This window comes from Amblyomma mixtum, chromosome 3, assembly GCF_055824585.1.
Source record: "Amblyomma mixtum isolate Tamu chromosome 3, ASM5582458v1, whole genome shotgun sequence".
Classification (NCBI taxonomy): domain Eukaryota; kingdom Metazoa; phylum Arthropoda; class Arachnida; order Ixodida; family Ixodidae; genus Amblyomma; species Amblyomma mixtum.
The window spans coordinates 213,967,798-213,995,766 of record NC_143014.1 but is presented as its reverse complement, the minus strand read 5'-3'; the positions used below and the strand labels follow the sequence as shown (position 1 = coordinate 213,995,766).

Here is a 27,969-nt window from a genome sequence, read left to right as displayed (position 1 = left end):
CGTGTTTTGCGGTGAAACGAAATTACTTAGGTTATAGTGAACTAGAATACTTTACTTAGGTCGACGGAGAAGATTTTGCGGGTTACGTTGCTGCCTTGCCAGTTTAACTACGAAATGCTGCGTTTGCCAACCGGTATATCTTATGGTTGCCGCTCTGTTAAACGTACTGTCGACCGCTTGCCACGTTTTGTGGCACAAACGCCTCGGTGCAGTCCCTTTCTGTTGACCGCTCGTCCGCTTGCACAGGCGAGCAATGCGGAAACGCAGGGACATAATGGTGAGTTGTAACGTGACCTGTGGCAGCACGTAGCCAGCTTATATGTTGCTTCCGATTGGTGTGATTCCTAAGCAGTGTCCGCTGTAGCATTCTGTAGTGATGAATGATGTTTTCTTGCAGAGCCACTGGTTGAGCAGGGGCCCCTGTATCCCGGCCACATACCGACAACTTTCGCGCAGAAAGCTCTGATATCGGTCGGTTCTGCACTCGCTGCTATAACTGACCCTTTTAGAGATGGTAATACCAGCTGTTTTTAAATGCTGTGAAGGAACACTTGTGCATCACTGAACAGATTTTGGCTTTACTCCTTGCAGATATGGTGGCTGTGTTTGGAGAAGTTACAGGGTCTTACGCTTTTCGGGATTTGCACAGGATAATGTCGAATGACGAAGAAGGCCGACAGATATTAAGGTGCGTGCATGCTGTTTTTAGAGGTTGGTAGCACTGGCCATAGCATGGCGACCGTTCTGGCGGATCTGACGCAGAGACCGGCCAAGAATCAACACTCGCACAGTGGACTTGGACTACCTTAGCCGCCTTCCCGATTACACTTTCGGCTACACGTACTACCGGTTCCTGCATGACAACGTGGGTACTGGTGCCCTTGACTTTGATAGTTCCTTCTGAAAGAAAGAACAAGCGTGGAAACCTTTACATGTGCATTTTTGCGTGCTGTTCACATGTTGGATCGCAGTAATAAAATGTGATAGCGGCAGAAGCCGGACCAGGGGCAGCATAGCAGAAGTTGTTGCCAGGTGCTACTCAAGTGCTTACGGTGCATTTTCATGGTCAAAAGAAACGGCTTAAGGTCAGCCTCCACTGGTCCAACATACGTGATATTGTAAAGGAACTGGGTACATGTATAACATGTGGAACACAATATGTACCATTAAGAAAAAAATGTGCACCACATTCTCATGAAAGCCAGCCAGGGACCTACTGATGGATGATCAAATATACAACCTTGCAGACAATAAAAACCATCTCATGTTTATGTATGGACTGAATGACAAAGAATATTAAGAATTTAAGGACAAAATTCTCTCTCATTTGCTTGTCAGCAGCTGAGGTCATAGACCCCCCTTTATTGGTGGTTGGTCCGAATTGCCCCGAGTTGCTCCGACTTTAAGCCCTGAGCTGAATGCACCCGTGATTTACTCATACTTTTATATGGACATTTTATCGGCCAAATGGCATGGAAGGCGGAACTTATCCGCCTAGAATTTTAGTGTCTTCATGGGATTTTGTTCTAAGCAGCTATGCCAATGAAGTTTCAGCTCCTTAGTGTGTAAAGCCAGTCTTGCGGCTCACTCCATCTTAGCACTGGTGTTTCTGTTTTCATCTTTGTGAATGGATCTGTTAAAGCTTGAATGTGCTTGCAAAAGAGGTATAACATTTGACATATAACTGCGTCAGAAGAACCGAATTCACTTTATGAAGACACACACAGACGAACCATGCATTTGTGTGTCAAGTGTCAAACCAGCTAGCCCAAAAGCTAATTTTACTGGAGCATGTAACGGTTCTATAAAACGAAATGATGGCACAGCAGAAAAAAATCGGATTCAGCTTATGCATGAAATGCTTTATACTTTTCTGGCCTAGTTAATTTTTGTCATTGATAAATATTGCAGCACAGTTGTCATCAAATTTCTTGGAGCTGTGTACGTTCAAAAGTGTATTGTGCATTTTAGAACGCTACTGTGGTGAGTGCTGTGTAAACTAAGCAGTCTGAGTGCACAACTACTCTGTCCTTGCTGGCAAGTGTCACTCTAATACTTTCCTTTCTTCTTGTGATTTTTGTTTTGCAGAATGTGTCACCTGACTCCAGGCTTCCAGTGCAGTTTGTTGATGACGCTGAGTTGGCTTATGTGGCTCAGAGATACCGTGAGGTGCACGACCTGATCCACACAATCCTCGAGATGCCAATCCACATGCTTGGTGAAGTGACTGTGAAGTGGGTTGAAGCCATCCACACCAAGATGCCCATGTGCTCAACTGGTGCAGTTTTTGGAGCAATGCGCCTGAAGCCCAAGTAAGGTTATATTTGGTGCCTTTTATTTTGGCTCCAGAACTTGTCCCCCCTTTTTTTTTCTTGGCCATTTCACCAACACAGGTCTATGACTCATTATAAAAGCTATGCCACTTTGCTTTGCTGTAATATTACTTGCATGAAGTCAACTGGGCTGCGTTTGTTAGAAATAATAACCAAGCTTTTGCTTGAACGACTCCTTTTACTCATTTTTCACTTTAGGCATTGCCACCAAGGCAGCTTTATTGCATAAAAGACTCCTTTTACTCATTTTTCACTTTAGGCATTGCCACCAAGGCAGCTTTATTGCATAAAAGACTCCTTTTACTCATTTTTCACTTTAGGCATTGCCACCAAGGCAGCTTTATTGCATAAAAGACTCCTTTTACTCATTTTTCACTTTAAGCATTGCCACCAAGGCAATGCTTAACCTTACCACCAAGGCAGCTTTATTGCTGATGGCACACCATTCTAAACGTTCCTTTTAACCTTGGAATGCTTCATGGAGAGCAGCTTTTGGATGGCATAGAATGAATTGTTTGGCTGGTTTTGCTATGAAGGCAGTGAATGATCAGAAATGTACTTTTGCTCAAAATGTTTCCTTTGGGTGATCAAGACTTGCCATAATGCATTTTCAGAATGAGTTTGACTAGTCTGCTGTGTGGTTTGGAAAATGTCTTTCTAGATTGGCTTTAAGGCTGGGATTAACTGAGCTGAAACAGATTCACATCACATATTCAACAGCTCATATTACTGTTCTTCGAGCTCTCTCAAAGGCACTTTTTCAGTAACTTGATAATTGCTTCTGTTTAGAAGCAGTGCAGTGACAGCAAGTGCAACTGGCACTTGCTGTCAGAATGCTCTAAATTGCTTTAACACACTGTCTGTACATTTGGTGTATTGTTTGAAAAGTTTCTTCTCGTTTGTATGAAATGGCTGCCATGCAGCGGACCTTGGCATGGTCATTCAACAGGTTGCAGTTTTGTGTTCCAGTAAATAATACTGGAGCATGTTATTCTATCTCCTAAGTGGAGTGCCCTGGATGCGCTGTACGTTCTGAAAAAAAAAATTAAAATTGAGACTGCAAGAACTCCTCCCACCGGCAGGGACCACCATATTAAAAAATTGTGTGATGTCAGATGTATACTGTTGGGTCATCTGCAGTGTGGGCTATGAAGTCAGTGGACATGATTTCTGTTCTTTACTCGGAGCGATTAGTGTGGCAGTGTTGCTAACGTGACTGACCAATGAACAGCAAGTTACTTTGTGAATGTGAAAACAGAGGTGTAGGGTTTCTTTCGTAGAGTGAAATTTATGCTTGAAGTTGACAAGATGCAGCTCTGAACTGTGAAGTATGCATGGCTTGCTGCTTCGCAGTCTCACTGTCATTGTGCACCACCAAAGTGCAAACGACAGCAGAAATGAAATGAAACATGGAAAAAGAAATTACCAACAAATGATAACAAGTGTGTGAGAAAAATAAAAAGACAACAGAGCCTGTCTCACACGATTTCTTCTGCAATTCTTCCTGTCAGTTGTCCTCCATTTCCCAAGTGTGTTTACATTTCTAAGCTATTTCACTGGAAGGGAATTACGTGCACTGCTGCACCGTTGTGAAGCTGCCTGGTTTGTTATGCCAGGAAGTTTTGCAGTAGAGCAGGGTGTGTAGTAAGAGTTATGTGCGCTACAAAAGCAGGACCAGCAGGCAGTAAACTGTAAACACTGTAACAGTGACATTGTAAAATTATGGCATTCATGGGGGTTTGAATGATTATTACATTGCGCAGCATGATTCAAGATGGCACCCCCCGAGAGCTTGTGAGGAGCTTTTGTGCACTCGTAATGAAAAATGTTTGGCTGCCCCTGAAAAAGAATCTGTACTTGATAGAAGGAACCTAACAGTGGAAAATTTGAGACTTGTTATGCAAAATTGAGGCAAAATTTTAACTGGTTCTGTGGTGTTTTACTTACTATGCCTCATATATACCATGTATAATTGATGTTTGTTGCCCATATGTACTTTTCTATGTGGGGAATAAGCAGTTTATGTTAGAAAATTTGGTGTCATGACCCGTTTAAGCTTTAGCTTGGGTTATACCACAAGCGGCATCTTTAAACATTTGTGTAGGAGGTTTTATTATGGTGACCGGTAGATTGAACACCAAGCTATATTTAGAAATGCATGTGTTATCATTTTTAAGCAACAAATGTATAATATCAAATGCAGCTGAATAAAAAATTTGGAAATTGTGGGGTTTCAACGTCCTTTAGTGACACATTTGAGGGCTTTTCTTGAGTGCAGTGCTGTGTGGTGTGGAGGTAAAGTTGATTAACATTGTAATGGTAATTTTATTTTTGTGACACTTTGGGCTCATGGTATTTATGATACTCAAAAACTTAGCTTTTAGGCTTGCCAGACATGTCTGTTTGGCTGCTTACCACTCTTTTACTCTCCTTTTTGTTTGCATGTCATGAAGGTATCGCAGTAAATTGATTACTTACAGATGTAATTCACGAGATAGGCACTGAAATGTTATTGCAGTGGAAACAAGAGGGTCTAATTAATGGCACCATGTTTGCTGCAGTGAAGAGTACTAAGTGGCAGTTTGTGGAATTTTGGTGAATACATCTCGATGTACCTGTGGCCATATATTCTCTACCATGCTTACTTGACATTAGTATCACTGCTATCATTACCTTATGCATTGCAGTTCAAATGATAAAGCATTCCCATATGGTTCGATTCCACTCACAAGTGTTCAGGAAAGCATTAGATCTCATAGTTGTCACATTGAACTGTTTGAATAATTACTGTTTGTTTTCATTTATTCTTGTGGTTTTGCGAATGATTTGAGCAGCTGAAACTTCTTTCCGTTCTTGAACTGTGATGTCTGGGAGTCCTTATTGTTTCATAATTGCATTGCTGTAGGCAGCATGCCATGCATGGGTACTGGGGTGTCATGTAAATTTAACAAAACTATTTTCTTTTTTTTTAGACAACGACGAGATTACGTCAACATCCACCTGCCCTGGGCCTTAAGAGTGGGATTTAACGCCAAGAATCTCATGTGTGTCTATTATGAAAAGCACTGGGAGGAGCCTCTTTCAGAGTTGCAGCAAAAATTGGGCATTGAACCCTTTCCGAGGCAGGCGCCTCGTCAACCTGACAGAGGTAAGCTAGCACAGTAAATATAAGCTTGAAGAGAGCTTGCTGTCAGTGAATGTCTGCTGTTACTGTGTGACTTCATTTTTTAAGCCATGTTTATACTCCAGCTTAGTACACACACATGTGCATAAAACGTCACACTGGCTGTGAGGGACCCTCTACGCTCTGATGGTGTTTGACTTTCTATATGTTTAGCCGGTTCAGGCATGCCCTGGCCACGTCAGTGTCAACACAGAGCTTGTCCACACTGGGCACGCTGTTTGTGGCAGACCAGTCTGCCTAGAATGCATCGCGCACCCCCTCTAATCATTGGCTTGCGGTCTTGTGAATTTCATGGCAGGTGGTGTACCACACATTCTGTGTACTATGTGCTTCTCCAGTCTTATAGTGTGGTGTATTGTCAAAGCAGTTAGGGTGTAGGAGGCAGAATTTTAGAGAGCAGCTCTTAGGCACTAGGCATCCATTCTTGGCTTGTGCATCCTCGTTGTTGTTGGCGTAACCGGCAGAGATATAGCAAAGCGAAGAGCACTCGAGGCATGAAAGTAAGGTGTTAAGGAAGGGAGGGCAAGAATGAAAAGGCGGCAGAAGAGAGAAAGGCAGAAGCGCAAGGTGTAAAGTGGAGGAGGAGGGCTTGGCAGGGGCAGGGGAGAGGTGTCGCACTCAGTTTGCGCTGGTTGTTGCGTTGTGGAAATATTGGGGGTCCAGTCTTTCCCACTCCGTGGATGGAGCGCTTCCGCTTGCTAACCACGGAGGGGTTCGTGCTCGAGGGAACAAAGGGAGGGACGACAAAGCGTGAACACTCATGCTATTCAGTACACTTGCAATTAATGCACAGAGCAGGTGAGCTAGGTACAGAATATTGATGAGGCATTCCTCGGAAATATAAGGCTAAGGGCTTCCAACTTACTGCCTGGGGCAGGGGCACGACTTCGGAGGTATTGGCGGCAAATGTTTGTATGTGTCGACAACGCCTGCTGGGTCTTCGCGTTCGCGCCGCACTCTTGGGGCAAAGCCATCCCCGAGCATTTGCTGGGGGAGGTTACAAGAGCACGCGTTTGCTGTGCTCGCTTCGCTGCCTGAACCAGAAATCCAGTGGCAAGGCACGATGGATCCTCTATGTGCCTGCTGCGGAAGGTGACGAGAGCGTGCGGCTGCAACCGCTTGCGACATTGGCCGGATCCCGAAGAGACTCTCACCGGCGTGCGGAGTTCCGTGTAACTTTCAAGGTGCGCTCCTATCGCTGCTTCCGTTTTCCTCACGAGGGAGACTTCCCTCCTTGCCCAGCTGGTGCTGTCCTGACGCACGATGCTGAAGATGGTCGGCTGTGTCGAAATGGAGGGAACGGGTTTTCCACAGCGTAATGACTTCCTATACGTGTTTACACATTACCGTTATCCTTAGAACATGCACTGCAACCACCTGTGCATAAGCGACTGCGATGCATATGGTAGCAGGCAAATATCCCAGCAACCCCTGTGTTTCATGCAGCAGTGTCTCATATTAGAAAGTTAGTGATAAACTGCCTTGCCCAAGTGAGGCGATTCCTTGCGCAAATTGTAGTCCTCTTAATTGTCACATCTGATTATGTCCGATTCAGCCTAAGATCTCCAATAAAACTGCTCGTTGCAACTTGAGTCAACCATGAATTTGCAACCAGCACGTGCATGGGCATCTGTGGAGGCCGTTTGTGGATTCCATGCCGTTTACCATGGCTATGCTCTACTGCGGGCATGCTCTACTGTGAATGTGCAGGCCACATGCTTTGTGGCCCACTACAAATGAAGGCGCGCCCTTTGTGAGTTCAGTGGACCTCTTTGAAGCAATGAGACTAGCAGGTTGCAGCTCATTATCGCAGGCAGCAGCAAACGCAGGAGAGGGCGTTGCAGCCAGGCAGGGGTTGCACCACGGTACTCTACATCACTGAAGAGCTTTCGTTCGGCGTGATAGTTTAGAGGCCTTGTGCAACAAAGCAGCAATGCTTCCCATTGTACTTTTAAGGGTAGTTTAAGCGTCATCCAAGTTTTCTGCATCAGTGTATTGCAAAATCAAGCTGTGCTCAAATTTTGCATTGGGGAGTATTGTAATCATTGGTCACTTTTTCCTGGTGCAGTATTGCTACCGGACTAGTTCACGTGCCGAGAACATTGGAGCTTAAACATGCCTTGAAATCTGCGTAGCGTTTGTTACAGGGACTTGCAGCTGACCAAACAATTTATAAGGCTACAACTGAAATGAACGATCTTGCTCTGCAGTGATATTATCAGACATGATATTACTGGTGCAAAGGGCAACTGAGGAAGCTTTAGAATTAGACGGCCTTGAAGGCGTCGATTGTTTGGAAGTTGCAGGTAAAGCGTGCAAACTCTTTTTGGGCTAGCGTTAGAAATAGTGATGTAATCACCAATTAAAACCGCTGTGGCGTTCAGGCTTCTCCACAGCTCACAGTGCCGGATGGGGGCTCATGATGTCCTTATCTACAGTCCCGGTACGGTGGTTCAGTACTTATGGTGCTTGGCTGCTGACTCGAAAGACGTGGGTTCAGTCCTGGCTGCGGTGGTCGAATTTCGATGGAGGCGAAATTCTAGAGGCCCATGCACTCTGCGATATCAGTTCATGTTAAATAACCCCAGGTGGTTGAAATTTCCAGAGCCCTTCAATGTGGCGTACCTCATGGCCTGAGTTGCTTTGGGACGTCAAACCCTCATAAACCATAAACCAAACAACCCAGAAACACTTGCTTTGAAAGAAGAAAAGTCTGCAGAGACACTTAAGACTGCCTACTTGTGAGAAGGTGTAAGCCTGCTCACTTTGTGAACGCAGTCTTTGCACTGTGTGATGTAACCCAATGCCACGCAGCTAATAGTTCTACCTCTGCTTGGCTCTGTGTGGCCGTCGTGACGCCGCTGCACCCCTTCTGATCTGGGCGCTGATCCGCCTTAAGAATGTGATGTGGTAGCTAATGGGTTAATGCCTGTAGTATTTGCAGAATTGGTCTTTCTCTACTTAATGTTCATAGATCTCTGGGACCCCGCAGGGGCACCTTTTGAAACGAGGTGTTGGTGCTTGGCGCCACCATGGACCCTTAGCCCCCATACCGAAGCTGTCATCCGTACCGTGGCGATAGGTTGGAAGGTGGAGGGAAGAAACCATGAACGGTGGCGGTCGAGGAAGTGGTCAATCCTCGGCCGATGGGCTCCTCGTCTGTCTGCCAGGCGGGGAGTCCCGGGATCTTCCTCTCTGTATAAGGGTGAATCAGAGGCGACAGAGTATTAGGAACCCTTAGCCAGTACATGCCGTATGGAAAAATTTGCAAAAAAATTTGATTGGCCCCCAAAAAGGGGTCGCACCGATGCGAAAAAATTGATGCCACAGAAACCAGAAACGTTTCCAAAGTTTTTCATGGTTCACTCAAATACAGATGAACCTGTAGCAAACTTGTTTGCATTTGTGATCGCCAACACTCTAAAGAACTGTGTAGGCAGAAACTACAAAGCAAAAAAGCAGCGAATCGGACTTGTAGAAATAAACACAAAAGAACAGAGCACCAAACTGATGTCATTACAGAATCTTGGAGAAATGAGTGTACAGGTAACCCCGCACCGCACCCTCAACCACTCAAAGGGCGTCATATCCGAACATGAACTCCTGCAGAGTACCGATGCTGAAATGGAAGAAGAACTAGCTGAACAAGGAGTAATAGCAGCCCGACGAACAACCATCCGGAGAAACAATGCTGAAATGAAGACAAAACGCATTGTTCTAACTTTCAATAGCACAACTCTGCCTGATTCCATCCACGCCGCATACCTCCATTGTAAAGTCCGCCCATACATACCGAATCCGAGACGATGTTTCAAGTGCCAGCGCTTTGGACACAGCATGTTGGCTTGCCGAGGTAAACCCACTTGTGTCACATGCGCAGAAGACGCACATACAGAGGAAAGATGCGAACGTACACCAAAATGCATCAGCTGCAATGGCGCACATGGAGCATACTCTAGGTCGTGCCCAGTCTGGAAAACAGAAAAACAAATCATAACTTTGAAGACCACAGAAAACCTGTCCTACCTTGAGGCAAAAAAACGCGTCTCTTTCCAACAGAAAGGAACATACTCTGAAGCGGTGACACGGGGACCGCCGCCACCTTCGGTTTCTGTTGGCACACAGGTCGATCCGAAGGACCTGGGGTCGACAACCAAGTCCCCACCAAAGAAGTCGGTGGTACAGTTCACAGGGCTGAAAATTTCACGGGAAGACCACGCGATCCTCGCCGGAGGCCCTCAGGCCCCACTTTCAGCAGCGGCATCCTCGGCGACAGACACCCAGAACAGCAGAACAGCTCTGCTGAACTGGACCTGTCGCCCCACCCCTCTAAGAAGGCAACTGCTGGCCCAAGAGACTCTGCTGCTGGAGCAGGGCCTGGTTCAGCGGTGGCAGCAAAAAAGACGAATGCGAAAGCCACGGGCCATCGCAACCAAGAAGCATCCTCCACGTCCACCGTGGAGGATATGGATGTCAGCGAAAGTCCGCCGACATCTAAAACTCATACATCCGCGGTGTCTCCGCGTAAATCCGGCGCCATGAAAGTGGCGACGAAGTGGCAGAAAGGGCATCATGGCAACAGTACATATCCTCGATAAACAGCTCAATATTATCAAAGAAAATGTGGGAGCAGGTGCGGAAATTCACAGGAAATTTTACTCCTTTTACATTTCCAATGCTAACAACACCCGATACTCAAACAACATTAGAAGAGCAGGCCAACATATTGGGTGAGCATTTCTCTACAGTTTCTAGCTCATCCAACTACACACACACATTTCAAAAGCACAAAACAATAGTAGAAAAACAAAAACTTCCCTTCGGGACATGCATACATGAAGACTACAATCAGCTTATTACAATGCAGGAACTAAACACAGCGGACCTAGGTATCCGCGGCAGGATGCTGGGCTGTTTGAGCGACTTCCTAAGCAACCGCACATTCAGAGTCCGCCTAGGCGCAACCTTCTCCAAGACTTTTATCCAAGAAACTGGTGTACCCCAAGGGTGCATCCTCAGCACGATCTTATTTGTCATCAAAATGAACTCCATAGCAAAAGTAATCCCAAAATCCATAATGTACTCAGTTTACGTAGACGACCTCCAAATAGCATGCACGTCTTCCAGCATACCTACCTGTGAGCGGCAAATACAAATAACAATAAATAAACTGGCTACCTGGGCAGATAGAAACGGATTTAGATTTTCCCCTCAGAAAACAGTAGCGGTTCTGTTCTCTTTGAGACGAGGCCTACAGGCCGACCCCACACTATATTTAAACCAATCCCCACTACCTGTCAAACAAGAGCATAAATTCCTAGGGATAACTTTCGATAAAAAGCTCACTTTCTTGCCACATATAAACAGCTTAAAGAAAAAAGCTTCCCAGGCCCTCAATGTGCTGAAAATACTATCAAGAAAACGCTGGGGGTCTGATAGGGCTTCCCTGTTATATATATATATATCGTTCTCTGGTTCGCTCTAAGTTAGACTATGGGTCCATAGTATATGGCTCAGCAAGACCGTCCTACATAAAACGACTGGATCCTGTCTACAATCTTGGTTTAAGGTTGTCTTCCGGTGCTTACAGAACTTCCCACAATAGCAAGTCTGTATGTGGAAACTAATGAACCTTCCTTAGAAGATCGAAGAACTGCACTAACTTTTACATATATCCTCAAAATCCTTTCTCAGCCCAAACATCTCTGTTACCCAATTGTCACGAAATGCCCATCCCGAATACTCTTCAACAACAAGCCCCATGCGATTAAGCCGTTGCTCTTGCGCTTCGAAGAAAAATGTCAAGCTCTGAACATACTAAATGAAATAAAAAACATTGCCCCAAGACACGAAGCGCTACCACCGTGGTACACTCTTACAGAATTTATTACAGAAATTATACTGCATTTTATACTGATGGGTTAAAAACTCATGCTCATGTAGGAAGCGCATTAATACAAGGAAAAAATAAAAATGCAGTACGACTGCCCTGATGTGCTACAGTGTTCACCGCTGAGTGTTATGCCATTTGTGTTGCGGTACAGAAAATAACAAATGAAAACATCAAAAACAGCATCATTTATACAGATTAACTGAGCGTCCTTACAGCATTAAACTCCAAAAATGCCACGGAGCCACTGATAGGGAGCATCATACACAATATAGTAAAGGTCACAGCACAAAAACATGTTATAAAATTCTGCTGGGTTCCCAGTCACGTTGGTATTAGGGACAATGAGAGAGCCGACATGTGTGCTGCACAAGCCAGAAGCATGGAAATAAAACATGTGAATTTGCCTCCTAGGGATTACATGAAGTTAGTATGTAGCAAACTAATAGCCAAATGGCAAGCTTCCTGGGAAAATGAAGGAAACAACAAGTTGCATACTGTAAAGCCCATTTTAAAAGAATGGAAATCAAGCCGCCATAAAGAGCGTTTTATCGAAGTAATTTTATGTCGTTTACGCATAGGTCACACACACATCACACATAGCTTCTTATTAGCAAAAAAAGACAAACCTGTGTGTGAAATGTGTGGTGAGGAGCTCACGGTAAATCACATTTTAATTTCTTGTTCGCATCTCGAAGAACATAGAAAAAAATTTTTTACGGTATTTTACAATGAACACATTCCATTTCATCCCGCATTGCTTTTAGGCGAGCAAACACTTGTCGAGTTTTCACTTGTTTGTAAGTTTCTAAAGAAATCCAATGTTTTAAACGTATTATAATGTAACCTCTATACACTTAACATAACATCATCTAAACTTGTGTTTGGCACATGATAGCCATAGTTGCTTATGCGCCATAAAACCCCATATAACTAACTAACTAATAGATCTCTGGGAGTCCTCATACCATTCGTGGTGCTTTGGTGCAGTGGTTAAGCAGTGTGCCACTGCCCTGGTATGGCAGGGGCTGCCACCGGTGGGACTCGTATGAGGATGCCATCTTTTGTGGATACCATTGAGTGTTGTCACACACATACATGCACACACACACATGCACGCACAGACTGGTTTTTGCTCATTGGGGAAAGTAAGGCTTCTTAAAAAACCAATGCTATCGAAGGCAATGCCTGCGGAGCATTGTTTGGCAGCATCAGACGATGCACGCCTAGCTGTGCGTGAAGGCAGTGGAAATTTAAAATCTCTCTGTCCGTAAGGTTATCACTGAGCCTCTCTGATGCTGTGAGAACAAGGCTGAGATTTAATTGTTGATTATGTTGCCATTTTAAGTTATACTGCAAAAAAAAATAAAAAATTGGCATGCTTTACCTACAGCCTATGTAGATTTGAATCCATGAATATCGTGGAATTCTAAGTAAGTGATGGAGATGCCCTTTAATGAGGAATTGTAATCGTTATTTGGCACTGAGAATTGCATAACACTACATATAGCAACATTGTGCTATGAAACTTTGGTTCCATTCATGTGTCCCACCACTTTTATATATTGGTACACATAAACTAGCTGTTGCATCACATTTTCGCATCGCAATTTTTTCTTTCAAAAAGTGAATGAAGTTTCATTGGTGGTATGCTTTCAAAACTGCCTCTTCCAGTGCAAAGGCAGTGGATGTGTAAAAGCAATGTTGCTTTTATGTTATGAGTGGAATTTCAGAACAGTGTCAGCCTTTGTAACATGGAAGCGTGCATCAGTTTATGTGGATGAATGCATGCACAAAAGTGTGTTCAGGCATGTGTATGTATCAGTGTAGAAGTGATGCGACAGTCCTGAAGGTATGTTCAAAGGTAACAAATGCTTTGCTCCGTAAGCGGTTGTGGTGTTTGAACTGAAGCTGCATTTGTTCTCATTTTGTCACTTTTGCCAGTATGTTGCTGTCACCATGCTCACTGATCATTGTTTCCAGCATCTGGATGCGCTGATTGAAAAGTTTCTGAAATTATTTTATGGCATTTTTAATGCAGCTTTAGCAGGATCGGGCACTTTGGACAACTTGTTTTTTTGTTGTGGCGAAAAAATTGGGGTCCTTAAAAGTTATTTGTTGGTCCCTTTAACACGTGGATAGCCTTGTTGATTTTGAAAACTTTCTTTACGACATGCCCACTTTTTGGAGTTTTGTCTATTTCCATTTGGAAGCAAATGCATTTGCTGTTCAAGTTATTAGGATTGCTCATCAGTGCTTCGAAAAAGCATGGGAACCGGTTAATATTTCAAAAGGCTTTCTTTATGAACATGTCTACTTCTGTATTAGTAAGCATGTTTGCAAATAGACATGCTCAAAAGAGGCATTTCACTGACATTGATATAATTACTTGAAAATTTTGTAAAAAATCGTATGGAAGCTGTCGCAGTCAAGCTGCTGTTGCATTTCATGCGATTTTGTAAGAATTGGAACCTTGTGCCGGAATAACTGTATTGTTTATTCTGCATAGTGCTGGGGTTAATCATTTCTGTTATTGAATAACTAAAAAAGAACCTCCTTCATATATTGGCATGCTATTTGTATACGAAAAGTGAGTTGTACAAATTTCTAAACAATGCAATTGGCACTGCACAACTTAATTGCTAATAGCAAACACTGTATCATTATTTATCACAAATGGTGAAGGGTTGAAGGCAGTGATCATTCATGAAATGAAAGCATGATGGTTGTGATTTTTTATGGCGCAAGGGCATCTGCGGGCAAAGAGCGCAGTGGCACAAGGTATTTTCGTCTACTCAAGGTGGGGTCAAGGACCCATGTAATGAAATTAATGTAAAATGATTTGAAAGTGTTATGTCTGGCACATGCTGATGTAAACTGTCACAAAAATGCTGTGGGCAGTCTGAAGGCAACAAACACGAGTTAAAATCAGTTCATGAGTGAAATATTTCGGCAAAATTCACTTTTGTTCTTGCTGACATTCTCTGTGTGGTGCATGTCCTGTTAGTGCACTTCAACAAACATCGTCTGTCCTAAGCACGGCACCAGCAGGAAGGCGAACAAAGCATAGTAAAGAGCAGTGCTGTGAAAACGTAACTGGGTTGCTCCATGCCAAATGTTCCAGATGTTGCGCTGGACCATCTCCGATTTGTTAAAAAAAATTGATGGAAACTTGTCGCGACATGTGTAATCTAAGCCTAAAATATTTCTGCTGAAAAAAATTTATTCGTGAAATGAGCTCAGTTTGAACGTTTCGAAAAGACTTGAAACCTGGCACCGTTCAATAATTTATTAAAAAATCCAAATTTTTAGAGAACGCTTCCCAAATTTTTTTAAGACGTTTGCACAGATTCTGGCTTTCGATATGATTCAGGTTATTTATTTGTACTGTATAAATGTTTCTTAGAATTTAAATAAAATGTAGAATTTATACTCTTTGACAAAAAAAAACTTCTTCTCGGAAATAAGGAAATAGCCATCTTGCTTCCCTAGATGTCTGTTAGCTATAAAAAATGTTACAGCTTGTGGAACTGAATACATCGAAGTAAAATAAAATACTGAAGCTGCAGAAAAGTCGATTTTGAACCATAAACACCCATTTATTTCATTATGAGGTGGTGGAAGTAAAAACACGATGGTGACAGGCTTAGTAGAACAGATTACAGTTGAACTTCGTTATAATGAATTTGAAGCGACCCGGCGGTTACTTCGTTATAACTGTAGTTTTCTTATGGGTCGTGTTGACCAAGCTTCTTCCAAGGGGAGCCGTCATGCCATCATTATATTCATTACTTCTTTATGAGCCATTTCATTGTAACGAGGTTAAACTGTATTGCCTTTCATTTCTGATATTTTAATGGAGATGATTTTCCTTTAAAGGGAGAAAAAAATTTTTGAAGTTGAGCTCTTGCTCCACAAGTTGCATCGTCTCGTAACGCTTCTTCACCGCAGAGCACGGCACCTGGCATGACACGACATTTATGGCCAAATTACCTCTATAGTTTGCATTCACTCGCAGTCGTGTATCTTTGGGGCTGGAGCTAAAGCAGATATCTGATGACATTCAGCAGGTGGTACGTAATAAGCGAGGTCGTTTTCACTTTTGAAGTTCGAACCCCGCTTTGGCGCCAGGCAGCCAAGAGCAGAAAAATAACGATATTCAGTGTGCTGTCCCACATGGACCACAAGGAATTAACGACCAGCCAGCACAGCAACTGCAGCACCAGTTGTTTATGTCCGAGTGAGTTCGCAAAGAGTTCGTGCCTTGGAGTGCATTTGATGGAGTGAAGTCCTCACCACTTTATGGAGTAACGTGAAACACTGGCGGGGAGCACGGCCTGCTCGCCCAGGTATGCCTTGCTCTTGAGTGACCGAACATACTACGGCACTAGAGCACTGCGTCGCCTCTTTCTCGCGCCCTCTACACGTCTGTCATGGTTCTGACAGCAATGACTGAGTGCAGCATGAACACTCTGAACAACAATCTCACTGGTGCATGAACTGCCTTGGCAGTGCTAAGAAAATCTTTTCACAAGAATATCTGTTCGACTTCACAATGTTCTGATGCCTGCCTGCAATGGAAAGCTCACTTAGGAACTAGAACTGTACATTTCGTCTGGCCACAGTGTTGATGGTGCTGTGCTCTGTGATGAAGAAGCACAAAGAGACGACGCAACTTACGGTGCAAGAGCTCATTTTCAAAAATTTTTTTCTCACGTCAGATGAAAATCAGCTTGCTTAAAACTTCAGATATGAAAGGCAATACTATTTTCCACTCAACCCATCATTGTTTATATTTTTACTTGGACAACCTCGTGATGAAATAAACAGGTGTTTATTATTCAAAATGCACTTTTTGTAACTTCAGTATTTTATTTTACTTCGACGTATTGAATTTCATCAGCTGTAACATTTTTTACAGGTAATAAACTTCTAGAGAAGCAAGATGGTTACTTCATAATTTCCAAGAGGAAGCTGCTATTATTTTTAAATCTCAAAATAGTATAATTGTTACATTACTTAAATTCTAGAAAATATTCATGCCATACAGAAATACAAGATCTGAGTCATATTGAAAGCGAGGATCTGTGCAAATGCAATTAAAAAATTTGGGGAGAGTTTTCTAAAATTTGTTTTTTTTTATCAATTATTGAGCAGTGCCTGGTTTCACGCCTTTTTGAAACGTTCGAACTGAGCTCGCCTCACAAATAAAATTTTTGGGAAAAAATATTTTAGGTTTAGATTACACATGCTGCAAGAAGTTTCCATGAATTTTTTAAATCAAATCTGAGATGGCAGAACGCAATATTTGGGACGTTTGGTGTGGAATGACTCAACTGCAATGCTAGGCTGGTTTATAATCTTCTCTTTCTTTTAGAATTGCATCTCATTTCATGGAATAGGACTGCCAGCTATGTGATAGAAATGACCAGTTGGTTTTTCCCAGTTCTGGACTCGTACTTAGTATTTTACAGCATTTCTTGGGTGCTGTATTTCGAGCAGTGCTTGTACTTCTTCTCTTTTGTTTTTTCAGATGCAAGTTTTATTCAGTTTTTCATTTGGTTCAACCAGGAAATGTGTGTTGGGGTGCATAAGTGTGCAGCATAAAAACGCCGCAATTGTCTTGAATACAATATAGCTGTAAAAATTTTTAAGTAACAGCTCAAAGGCTTGTGGGCGGAGCACTGTGGTTGTATGCCCCAGTTTTGTCTCACGTACTATTGGCGTCTTTTTTTTTTTTTTTCATATCAGCTAGCTCAACTCAGTGAGAATTTTTTTTAATGTCGTTACCGCATGTAGTGTAGGTTCTTTTAAATGTCAAATTCAGAACATCCTCAGACACTAAAATTTTACTTGATTGCATGCATTTAAACACTTTTAATCGTCTGATGATTTTTGCCATTATTTATTGAAGGTCTCTACTTTTTTTTTTTCCGCAGGAAAGTAGCCTTGGAGAAGACATGCAGTTAGGGGAATGTAAGTAATAAATTGAATAGAAAGAAAAATAAATCTGAATTCATGTAGCATGAGCTACTGAATATGAATGTGTGTGTGTATTTCTTTTGTGTTTTTCTCTCTTCTGGCAGCCTCAGAGCACAGCTGCATGAGCAAATGCTAAAGTAAATGCACGGGCAACAAAGATAAATGTTATATTTTATGCATTGCTGCATTACGAATCGCTACACAATAGAAAATAGGGTGTTGCACACCATATACCGTATTTATTTGCGTGATTTGCACACTTCCCCCCCCCCCCCCTAAAATTGATGCTTCAGAAAGGGCGTGCACAAATTATGTGGAGGTTTTGTGAACGTGTCTTAAAAACTATACAGTGGTCAAAATGTGCAATGTACCTGTATGGTACATTGCCACGTATAAGTCGACCCCGCAACTCGCGCCCCTGTGCACACCCCACACCGGATGCTTAACCACTATGCCACCGCTGCGGTCCACTGACAAGGGGTGGTGATAACTGAACTCACACTATCATGCAGCGGTTCGGGTGAGAGAAATTGGGGTGGGGACGACAGCTATATGTGCACTGTTCAGGATATTTTTATTACAGATGAATTTTGAACATGAGTAGCCAGAAGATGTAATATTGAAAGATTCTAGGATGGCAACCGTATCATGTCTAAAGGAAAGTGGATGGCGAAGAGCGCATTCCTGTTGCTGTGCCCAAGGGTAAAAGAACCAAATACGGAACGAACCCAGAAGACACACTAGGACCGAGCTGATGTGACGGGTGCTATAACTCGGCTTTCCCAACTCACCCTTATTTATTTGGTCGAATAGTTAGTGCTGGCTTTGCGGAAGTTCGAGCTCTTTTTCTTCTGCCATAATTTTGACGGATTCATTACCCCTGTGTTGCTCTCTAGACGCGTCTACAGAGTCACAGACACTCCGCGTGCTCAAATTATTCTACCACTACCACTATTCTACCAATTATTATGTGCTAACACAAGAAACCACGGAGCTCATCATAACGGTAAGCAATTGCAAGCGTCCCGTCTTTCCTCTGCTTTCGCCTCTTCCTTACTGGAATCGTTCACTGCTCAATTTCATTAGATATCAGCGAACCTTTTCTCATTTAGGCATCCTCATCTATCATTACGTGCAGTTTTATGCCCTGAGGCAATCAACATCGCATTAAAAAAAAAAGTTCCCACTGAAACCCTTGCATTCTTTCGAACTTTTTCTTTGCTCATCTCCGTCTTCATTCTTTTCTAAGCCTGGCATGAATCACATTCTAACTTTTTCGCCTTTTTCCATCGCGGCCAGGCAGAACCCCACAGACGTCACGGACACCCAGGTTCCGCGTGTGTAGACGTGAAATGCATGCCCACACTGGATTTAATCGCGAGCTCAGAGCCTCCGAAATATTTGCGACATGTTCTCTTGAGCACGCGCAACACGAACTGGAAGTAGAAGAAAAAAGAATGGCTCGAGACCCTGGCCAATCCGCCGCCGTGGGTATGTGCCATTAAGCCTGAGGACATCATCATCATCATCGTCTGCTGCTCGAGCTGCACGAGACCATAGCCTCCTATAACGGACGCCATCTTTTCTTTAGAACCATTCCTTCATGAGGCACCCGGGCCGTCCAGTCCGGTCCACTGCTCAGTTCCATCACAGTGGTTCGAAACTCCAGCTCGGGATGCAGAACGATCTAGGAGCTGAAGAGGTGCCTAAGCACCGAGAAGCGCCTGCGCAGAAATGCACGCAGCCGGTGGCAGCCGTCAGCCGAGCCCCGCACCCAGTAGGGTGAGTTTGCTTTTAAGCCGACCAGATTTAATGGCATTCGAACCGTCGAATGTCATTCGGCCGCCAAGCGCTTAGTCACCTCGGTGCCACGCAGCTCCGGTGCCATCGGGGGAAGAAGCGCTGGTGACTACCACCACCCCCGTGATCAAGGCGAAGAGGTGCTTAAGCACCAAGAACCGCTTGCGCGGAAATGCACGCAGCCGGTGGCGACCATCAGCCGACCCCCGCACCCAGCAGGGTGAGTTTGTTTTTAAGCCGTCCAGATTTAATGTCATTCGGGCGCCAAGCGCTTAGTCACCTCGGCGCCACGCAGCTCCAGTGCCATCGGAGGAAGAACTGCTGGTGACTATATTCACCCCGGCGGCCTAGGTGAATTGGTGCTTAAACACCGAGAAGCGCCTGCACAGAAATGCACGCAGCCGGTGGCAGCCGTCAGCCGAGCCCTGGACCCGGTGGGGTGAGTTTGCTTCTAAGCAGTCTTCTATAGAATATACCCCTGTCAGACTAGCAGATGTCATTCGAACCGAATGGCATTCGAATCGTCGAATATCATTCGGTCTCTTTCGGTGCTAATGTAATGTCATTCGAAAATGATGGCAGTGGTGATCAGTAAAAAAAAAAATAGTGCAATTGAAAGAAGTCAGCGCATATGAAGATGTTTGAAATAGTTGTGTAGTGTTTCAAGAGCGGGTGAGAACATTTCTGTGCAGTATTATAAGTTTAAAATATCATTTCTGGCCGTTCTGCAGCACTCTAGGCATCAGAAGCCAAGCCAAGTACAAAGTCAGCCACACATTCGATGAATACGGCGGCGCGCGCAGGAGCGCGGAGCGTGGAAATGTCTTCCAAAAGGTGCACTGCTCAGTGCTCAGCTACATCTTTAAGTACTTCCGAGCTAAACGAGCATGGAACGCCAACCGGCAAGAAACGCACAACCCAAAATGATCGACGCTCACGGGAAAGGCCCTGCTTCACGCTCGCCGCTTGCGTTGGCTGCTGCTGGGACCGAGAGTAATAGCTAACCACAAGAGCCTCTAGAGCAGGGGTTCTCAAAATTTTTTGCTTGGAGGAACCCCAAAAGCCTTCAATAAGTTCCAGGGACCCCCCCCCCCCCCCCCCCCCCACAACCCCGCTTTCACTTACCAGCAATGTTGTCGAGTGCATTTTTGCAAAGAGAGAGTTGCAGAAGTTAAATGTTTATTGCACCGATTAATACAAATACAAATGTCATGGGTGGTACTGCTTCCCTTTTGAGAGCAAATCAAAGCGTGGCTCAGCAGCACTCAGAGCCAGTCTCATATCAGTTGCCGGGTCAGGGCCAGTGAGGGTTCTCGCGGAACACAAGAAGACAGCCCGCGGGGCAATTTCCTCGCTGGCGTCATTGAAACCTCCTCGCAGTGCCGCCCCTCTCCCTCCGGTCCTCCTTTTCTTCCTTCTCCTCTTTTTTTTCTTTCGCGCCTGTTGCGCTCTTATTCCTCCGGCGAGTCTGCCTCCGCGCACCGCCGCCGCGAATCTGCGCGTCTTCTGGACCACGCGGTCTGTGCTCTTTAATATTTTTCATGTTTTATGGTTTAATTTCTTTATTATTTTGTTTCTTTTCATATTTGCATTTTTTAATTTGTTTTATTTAACTCACGAAACCCGTGCGTTCACTAGATGTGCCTTTTCTCTAATATTTTTCGTGTTTTATGATCTAATTTCTTATATTTTTGTTTCTTTTCATACTCGCAATTTTTTCATTTGTTTTATTTCACAAAAACTAGCCACCCTCTATACGCAATGCCTTGTGACCTCGAGAGTACCAGAAGCTTGGAAGAACGCTAACATTATCTTAATTGATAAGAAAGGAGATGTGAAGGACTTGAAGAATTACAGACCAATCAGCTTATTGTCCGTTGCCTACAAGGTATTTACTAAGGTAATCGCTAATAGAGTCAGGACAACCTTGGACTTTAGTCAACCAAATGATCAGGCAGGCTTTCGTAAAGGATACTCGACAATAGACCACATTCACACTATCAATCAGGTGATAGAGAAATGCTCAGAATATAACCAACCCTTATATATAGCCTTCATTGATTACGAGAAAGCATTTGACTCGGTGGAAACCTCAGCTGTCATGCAGGCATTGCGGAATCAGGGTGTAGAAGAGTGTTATGTGAAAATATTAGAAGATATTTATAACAACTGCACAGCTACTATAGTTCTCCATAAAGTCAGCAATAAAATTCCAATACGGAAAGGGGTCAGGCAGGGAGACACGATCTCGCCAATGCTCTTCACTGCCTGCTTACAGGAGGTATTCCGGGGACTGGAATGGGAACAGTTGGGGATAAGAGTTAATGAAGAATACCTGAGTAATTTGCGATTCGCTGATGACATTGCCTTGCTAAGCCACTCAGGACAAGAACTGCAAAGCATGATCAATCAGTTAGACAGGCAGAGCAGAACGGTGGGGCTAAGAATTAACATGCAGAAAACCAAAGTAATGTTCAACAGCCTAGCAAGGGAACAGCAGTTCGCAATTGGTAGCGAGGTGCTGGAAGTAGTAAGAGAATATGTCTACTTAGGGCAGGTAGTGACCGCAGATCCGGATCATGAGAGGGAAATAACTAGAAGAATACGAATGGGGTGGAGCTCATATGGTAGGTTCTCTCAGATCATGAATGGTAGCTTACCAATATCCCTGAAGAGAAAAGTATACAACAGCTGTATCCTACCGGTACTCACCTATGGGGCAGAAACGTGGAGGCTAACAAAGAGGGTTCAGCTTAAGTTAAGAACAACGCAGCGAGCTATGGAAAGGAAAATGATAGGTGTAACGTTAAGAGATCGGAAGAGGGCGGAGTGGGTGAGGGAACAAACGCGGGTTAATGACATCTTAGTTGAAATCAAGAGGAAGAAATGGGCTTGGGCAGGGCATGTAATGCGAAGGCAAGATAACCGCTGGTCCTTAAGGGTAACGGAGTGGATTCCAAGAGAAAGCAAACGTAGCAGGGGACGGCAGAAAGTTAGGTGGGCGGATGAGATTAAGAAGTTTGCAGGGATACAGTGGCGGCAACTGACAAAGGACAGGGTTAATTGGAGAGACATGAGAGAGGCCTTTGCCCTGCAGTGGGTGTAGTCAGGCTGATGATGATTTATTTCACTCACGAAACCCGCGCGTTCACTAGATCTGCCTTTATTCTTGCTCAAACCGTGTTCGTGGTGGAATGGCAGCGACTACCCTTGAAGTGCCAAACGCCCTGATTCGATTCCCAGTCTCAATAGTTTTTTTTTTCTTCGCCGGAACTCGAACACACTTGCTAGCATTCCCTGCTCACGGCAGTATGAGGCATTAAAGGCTTTCGCCTTAATAAAGCGATTCTGCTCGTATTTTCTTTCACAGCTGTTCTGCTCCTGGCGAGCTTCTAGGGCGGCCGGCTCGCGATTTTCGCGTTGCCCTTCGAGCCATTTGTGTGGCCGGCACGTTCCTTGCGCAAAGAAAGCGACTGCGCACGTACTTAAAAGGCCGATTCACACGACGGTCCGTTCGCCCGCGGCCCGCGCACTACCTGGTCTCCTTCCGTGATATTCTCTCGTATTACCGAGACAAACGAAGGGATATACGCACCCCCCGCTTTGTCCCTCACCATAGCGCAGGCTGCACATTGGCAACAACTACAAACCCGGACTCCGATACCCAGACCAATTCTCGTCATCATGCAAACTTTTGCGGCAAACCAGGCGCCCCTACGATTTACATCATTGGCAATAAACGTTTCCACCTCCACCTACGTGTTCATGCGTCACCACATTGAGAGGCTCGCTGACCAGGCCGCGGTCCAGAAGACGCGCAGATTCGCAGCGGCGGTGCGCGGAGGCAGACTCGCCGGAGGAATATAGACCGAAGAGCGCAACAGCCGTGAAAGAAAAAAAGAGGAGAAGGGAGAAAAAGAGGAGGAGGACGGGCGGCGCTGCGAGGAGGGTTCTGGGACGCCAGCGAGGAAATTGCCGCCCGCGGAACCCCTGTGTTCCGCGGAACCCAGTTTGAGAACCCCTGCTCTAGAGTGAACAGGTTCACACCAAAATTAACATTTTTTTAGCAGAACTAAATAAATACAATTTCTAACTTTGGCAGTGCACTCATTATTTTTTTGCTTCACTTGTTTCTGCTGCATATCTGGTTTCCAGAGTAGGCATTCAGTTCGAGATCGAATGCGAGTCCCCACACAGATTCGATTACGAATGACATTCGAACCTAAGGACATTAAATGTTCCCGTGTAGCAGCCGATTGATGACAATAGGAGCCAGTGTCATTCGATGAGAACGACATTAAATTTTTACTCTGCAGATTGGCTCTGGTGCACTTGCTGGATTTTCCTCTAGGCGGCTTCTCCAAACCCTGTATTCCTGTGCCTTCGGTCAGGGCGCGTGCTGAGTAGGCTAAGCCTGTCGTCATGCAGGTCCCACAAGCTCTAGTTCAGAAGTAGACAGATGGTATTCCATTGCGAGCAGCTTTGTTAGGCAACACACAGTTATATTTTCATGCCTCATGCTTGGAACGGGCGACCATGCAGTTCCAATAAGCTTTTTCAGGACGTAATGACACGCGTATAGCATGTCTTGCATGAATAGGGAAAGTTATCTAGCTGTCAGGACTGACGGCGAGCTGCTGATGGCTACGACCACCCCGGATTTCAAAGAGGGACTTCACCCGTAACGCATTGAAATAAAAAAAAATACAGGGTGTTTACCACTGAGACAGCTGGCCTGAGGGGAAATGTAGAAATGATTTTGTAATTCTGTGAAGGGGTGCCTTTTTGCGAGCATGTTGGAGTAGCCAGGTGCAGTCAACAGTCGGTGGATGTGGATTTGGAGTTACGGAGTTGTGTGGGGCGTAGGGTAAGGGTGCGTCTACAAGTCACGCGCGGTCACGCAGGATTGCTACCTAAGACAGGCGTTCGCCGCGTCAGATGGGAAAAAGAGGCTGCAAAGGGAGACAGAGACCATAGCTGTCGGTAATCAGCATTCTGTCCCATCAGCTTGGTGCCTTGCACTGACGTCAAAGCTTGGTTTACGCTGCTGTGGCGTTACAGGAAGCGCAGCAGTTTCAGCTAATTGATCAGTTCATGCTGCTCTAAAATGGCAACCGCAGAGTAGTGCTATGTTTCACCCATAAAGCGGTTAAAGTGAACATTTGTTTGTAGAGAGTAAGTTTGGTAAAAAATTTGATGGCACTTACGTCTGCTTATGTGGAGGAATGGCAAAGGGTGTCCTTGATCGCAATTTTTTTTTGTCTTATAATGTGGAGTGTGGCAACTTCGTCATTTTCGGTTACGACATATTACGCTGGTTCGTTATTTCCGGTTACGACGAACTACACCATTTTGACATTTCAGGTTACGATATACGACGTTTCAACATTTCCGATTACAAAATACACTTCGTCCTTTCCAGTTATGGTGTACTACTCCACTTCGGCATTACAGTTGCGACATGCAACACCCCTTCGTCATATCAGGTTGCCTCACAATTTCAATATGAAAAATAGTTTTTGAAGAAAGAAAAGGGCTCAGGAGCTCTCACATCTCGACATCTCGGTGTACACCTCAACCGCGCCTTAAAGCATGCAGCTGAAGGTGCATATGTCATCGGCCCTAACCCCTGTCGCAAGCTAGCCTCAAACTTGACTAAAAGATCTAAGCTATATGCAAAGCGAAATGCTATGGCACCACCCTCTATGATGGACAGTTGCTCAGCCAGTGATGCCATTGCTGGGATTTCTTGTACACCTTCATGGATTAGGGAGTGGGGATTGGGGTATGTTCTTAAAACCGGCATGAAGCTTACTTGTCACGTGGCCTGAGCTTTTTGCAATTATCTGTCTCGTGTTGCCCCGTCGCGGTGGCTCAGTGGTTCGGCGCTCGGCTGGTGACCCGAAAGACGCGGGTTCGATCCCGGCCACGGCAGCCAAATTACGATGAAGGCAAAATTCTAGAGGCCCGTGTGCTATGTGATGTTAGTGTGCGTTAAAGAACCCCAGGCGGTCGAAATTTCTGGAGCCCTTCACTACGGCATCTCTCATAGCCTGAATTGCTTTGGGTCGTTAAACCCCAATAAACCAAACCAAACCTTCTGTCTCGTGACTTGGTATGACAGCACATTACATCATTGTCCCGTGACTTGGTACGATGTCATACTGCATCGTTGTCAAGTGACTTGGTGTGACTTCATATCACAATGTTGTCACGTGACCTCATATGACGTCACATTGCATGCTGTCACGTGACTTTGCATGGCGTTATATTACACCTTTTTCACATGACATATGACTTTCCATAACATCATTGTCGCGTGAGTTGGCATGACGTCATATTAGATCTCTGTCACGTGACTTGGCACGTTGACTCGTGGGGCCACATGGTGCTGTTTTCTGCGAACACGTTTGCGGAGAAATGACCTTGAACTGAGCCATACAATGCTTTCGCATTGAAAACAGTAAAGCGACTTGCCTGTAGCAGGGGATAAGTTTTGCCCACAAATGTTCGGACCTTTCGCAGAGACGCCGGTAGCACATGTGCACCCGTCTCTCGCCATGTCGGGCTCTCTGAAGGGAGGTTTTATCTTTACAGGGCTGTAGTGGTGCCCATACTGCAATCCAGGTATGCACAGCGCGATGACTTCGGCGTGGTTATCGGTGTGGTTCTTCAGTCTTGTTAGGATGAGCTGGTTAGCCGCTATAATCCGTTTGCCTTAGTCGAAGCACTGAGAATCCACAGCACAATGTAAAGATTTTGGAGTGCGGCACAAGCGAAGAGACTGCCGAGGACCCTGAAAGGACTGTAATGTTTGTGTTGCGTGGTGGTGCCAGATGCGTATTTTTTCCCTAACTGAGTACCTCTTCAGACCAAGTGTCCAGTGCTGGGCAGCGATCTAGTATCATAAATCCGCTGCCATCTATGTGTGTTCTAAATTAAATTTTCCATAATTCTGAATGCAAATAAAATTTTCATGGATAGATGAACTAGTGACGAACAAGAGTCGTGCATATTACTTACTATGGATTTGAAAGGTGACCCGTTAATGAGTGTACAGTCGCGCGTAAAAAAACATCGGTGCTAGTGGCGTTCCACCGGAGCGTCAGGTAGCAACGCTTGGCGCTGCTGTTACGCACACGCCTATAAGAAGTGCCATGTGCTTTCGTAAAGCACGGCGCTGGGCCGCACCAACCACGTGGTGACATTCGCCGCTCTGGTGACTTCATTATGGTAATTTCTTTTACTCGCAACTGTACGTCCATCTGTCGTGTATACGCCAAACTATCTGTTCCTTACTTCCTTTGTTCCTTTGTGTTATTTGTTCCTTACAAGTTGCTGGTGGCACTGACAGCAGTTTCCATTAGCTTAATAATTGGCACTTGCAGCAGAACCATTTGAGCAGTCAAGGCTCAGCTCTAAACTTTATTGTAATTGTGCAGTTGTCATTGTGAGAGCGTATGGGATAACTCAATTAGTGCTGTTGGAGATGCACGAAACTCATTAATTACTGATCAGCACTTGCTTTTCCTTGTTCATAAATTTCACCCCACCAATCAGCAGTTTTTAAAAATCACAAAATTCATGTGCACACCCGCTTTAATCTGTCTGCTTTCCCATTTTTTATGTATGTGTGTTTTTGTCCAGGCTGCCATCGCCGTCGTCCTCATGAGAGCCGTGTAGGTCTGAGGGCGTCCGGCCCTGGTGCTACAGCTGCCCCTGCCAGCCGGCCCCGTAAGTATAGTCTAGTCTCACAAGTGCCTGAGCACTCCTCCTGATTGCGGTGTTCCGCAACGTCACGGGCAAAACACGGCACGAGGAACTCGCGTTAGCGTTGATGATACCCAGCTGCTCTGTCCGTGCAGGCACGCCTGGTTGAACAATGACGGAGGAGAGCGAGCTCTTCTTACATTCAAAGAATTCGGGATCCACTGACAACTAATTAAAACGCATAGCACGGTGGCAACTGGACCAGTGTAGAAACTTTAGGCGCAGGTATACAGACGGTGCAACTGTGGACCAGGTAGTGACGGCAGATCCCGATTGAGACTGAAATTGGAGAGAAAAAGATAATTACATCTAAGCTTACCTGCTTAGCACATTAATCAGTGAAAGCTGATTGGCATTTGCGGCCGAGAGGTCTAGAGGGACAGGCTCATTGTGACGTTTCACACGCGACAGCCCGGTTGGCCATCTTAGTGTTGGCGTCTATACGCTCTGTGCATACTTGGCCTTCTCTAGCTTGTGGCCTTCGCTTCGATCGCGTTCCCAGCACACATCACGGACTACAGGGCCCACTTGCACGAAGGAAATCGTCGAGTTCCCAGTATTGTGTCATTCGCAGTCTAAACCTTCCGTTGGCTTTTTGGAAAGGCGCATCATTGGGCACTGAGTCCGTGGGCACTGAGTCTGTGGGCAGCTCAGTCGCGCTGTGAGGTGGCGGTGATGCCCATCTGCAAATTTAGGCTAAACGAAGGGAAGGTTTGGACTGCGTTGGTTTTGAGCAAAGGAATGGCGCATAATTGGCGCCCTGTGTCAGTGCATACCTCAGTCGCGTTCTGAGGTACATGACACTGGTGTTCATCTAATGAGTAACGCGCAAAGCATTGCATGACTGCCTTTGAACCCCTTAAATCGCTTCTACTAAATGCCTTGTTCAAAGCTTGTACTACTTTCGCTGTAAACAATGGCTGTGATGCATTTGGAAGGTACTCACAGGTCATGAATTTCAGCTTGAGAGTATCCCTCAAGAACCTAAGCAACTACTGTATTTTGCCAGT

At 44.9% G+C, this 27,969-nt stretch overlaps 2 protein-coding genes across 5 annotated transcripts in view; one reads left to right on the top strand and one right to left on the bottom strand.

Annotated features, from left to right (window-relative positions):
- The window catches only part of LOC149353609 (phytanoyl-CoA dioxygenase domain-containing protein 1-like), a 56,521-nt gene that overhangs the window by 15,848 nt on the left and 12,704 nt on the right, over positions 1-27,969 (bottom strand). The window lies entirely within an intron of this gene.
- Positions 37-26,902, top strand: LOC149353611 (ubiquinone biosynthesis protein COQ4 homolog, mitochondrial-like). 4 transcript variants are annotated; one of them, XR_016291015.1, is made up of 8 exons: positions 37-277; positions 398-514; positions 592-688; positions 763-865; positions 2,089-2,312; positions 5,306-5,481; positions 6,561-6,701; positions 17,347-17,380. XR_016291015.1 is itself a non-coding variant. In XM_089582680.1 (7 exons), exons 1-6 carry the CDS (start codon positions 115-117, stop codon positions 17,375-17,377), a joined length of 735 nt encoding a protein of 244 aa, XP_089438806.1. In that variant the 5' UTR covers positions 37-114; the 3' UTR covers positions 17,378-17,383; positions 26,837-26,902. The 4 variants fall into 4 exon arrangements, 3 of the variants coding, with proteins under 3 accessions (XP_089438806.1, XP_089438805.1, XP_089438804.1); XM_089582680.1 differs by lacking the exons at positions 5,306-5,481; positions 6,561-6,701 and adding an exon at positions 26,837-26,902 and having other exon boundaries at positions 17,347-17,383; XM_089582679.1 differs by lacking the exon at positions 6,561-6,701 and having other exon boundaries at positions 17,347-17,389.

Coding starts and splice junctions, on each gene's coding strand:
- LOC149353611 (XM_089582678.1), top strand. CDS start 115: ATGCTGCGTTTGCCAACCGGTATATCTTATGGTTGCCGCTCTGTTAAA. Junction 515..591: donor AACTGACCCTTTTAGAGATG/GTAATACCAGCT, acceptor TACTCCTTGCAG/ATATGGTGGCTGTGTTTGGA. Junction 2,313..5,305: donor GCAATGCGCCTGAAGCCCAA/GTAAGGTTATAT, acceptor CTTTTTTTTTAG/ACAACGACGAGATTACGTCA.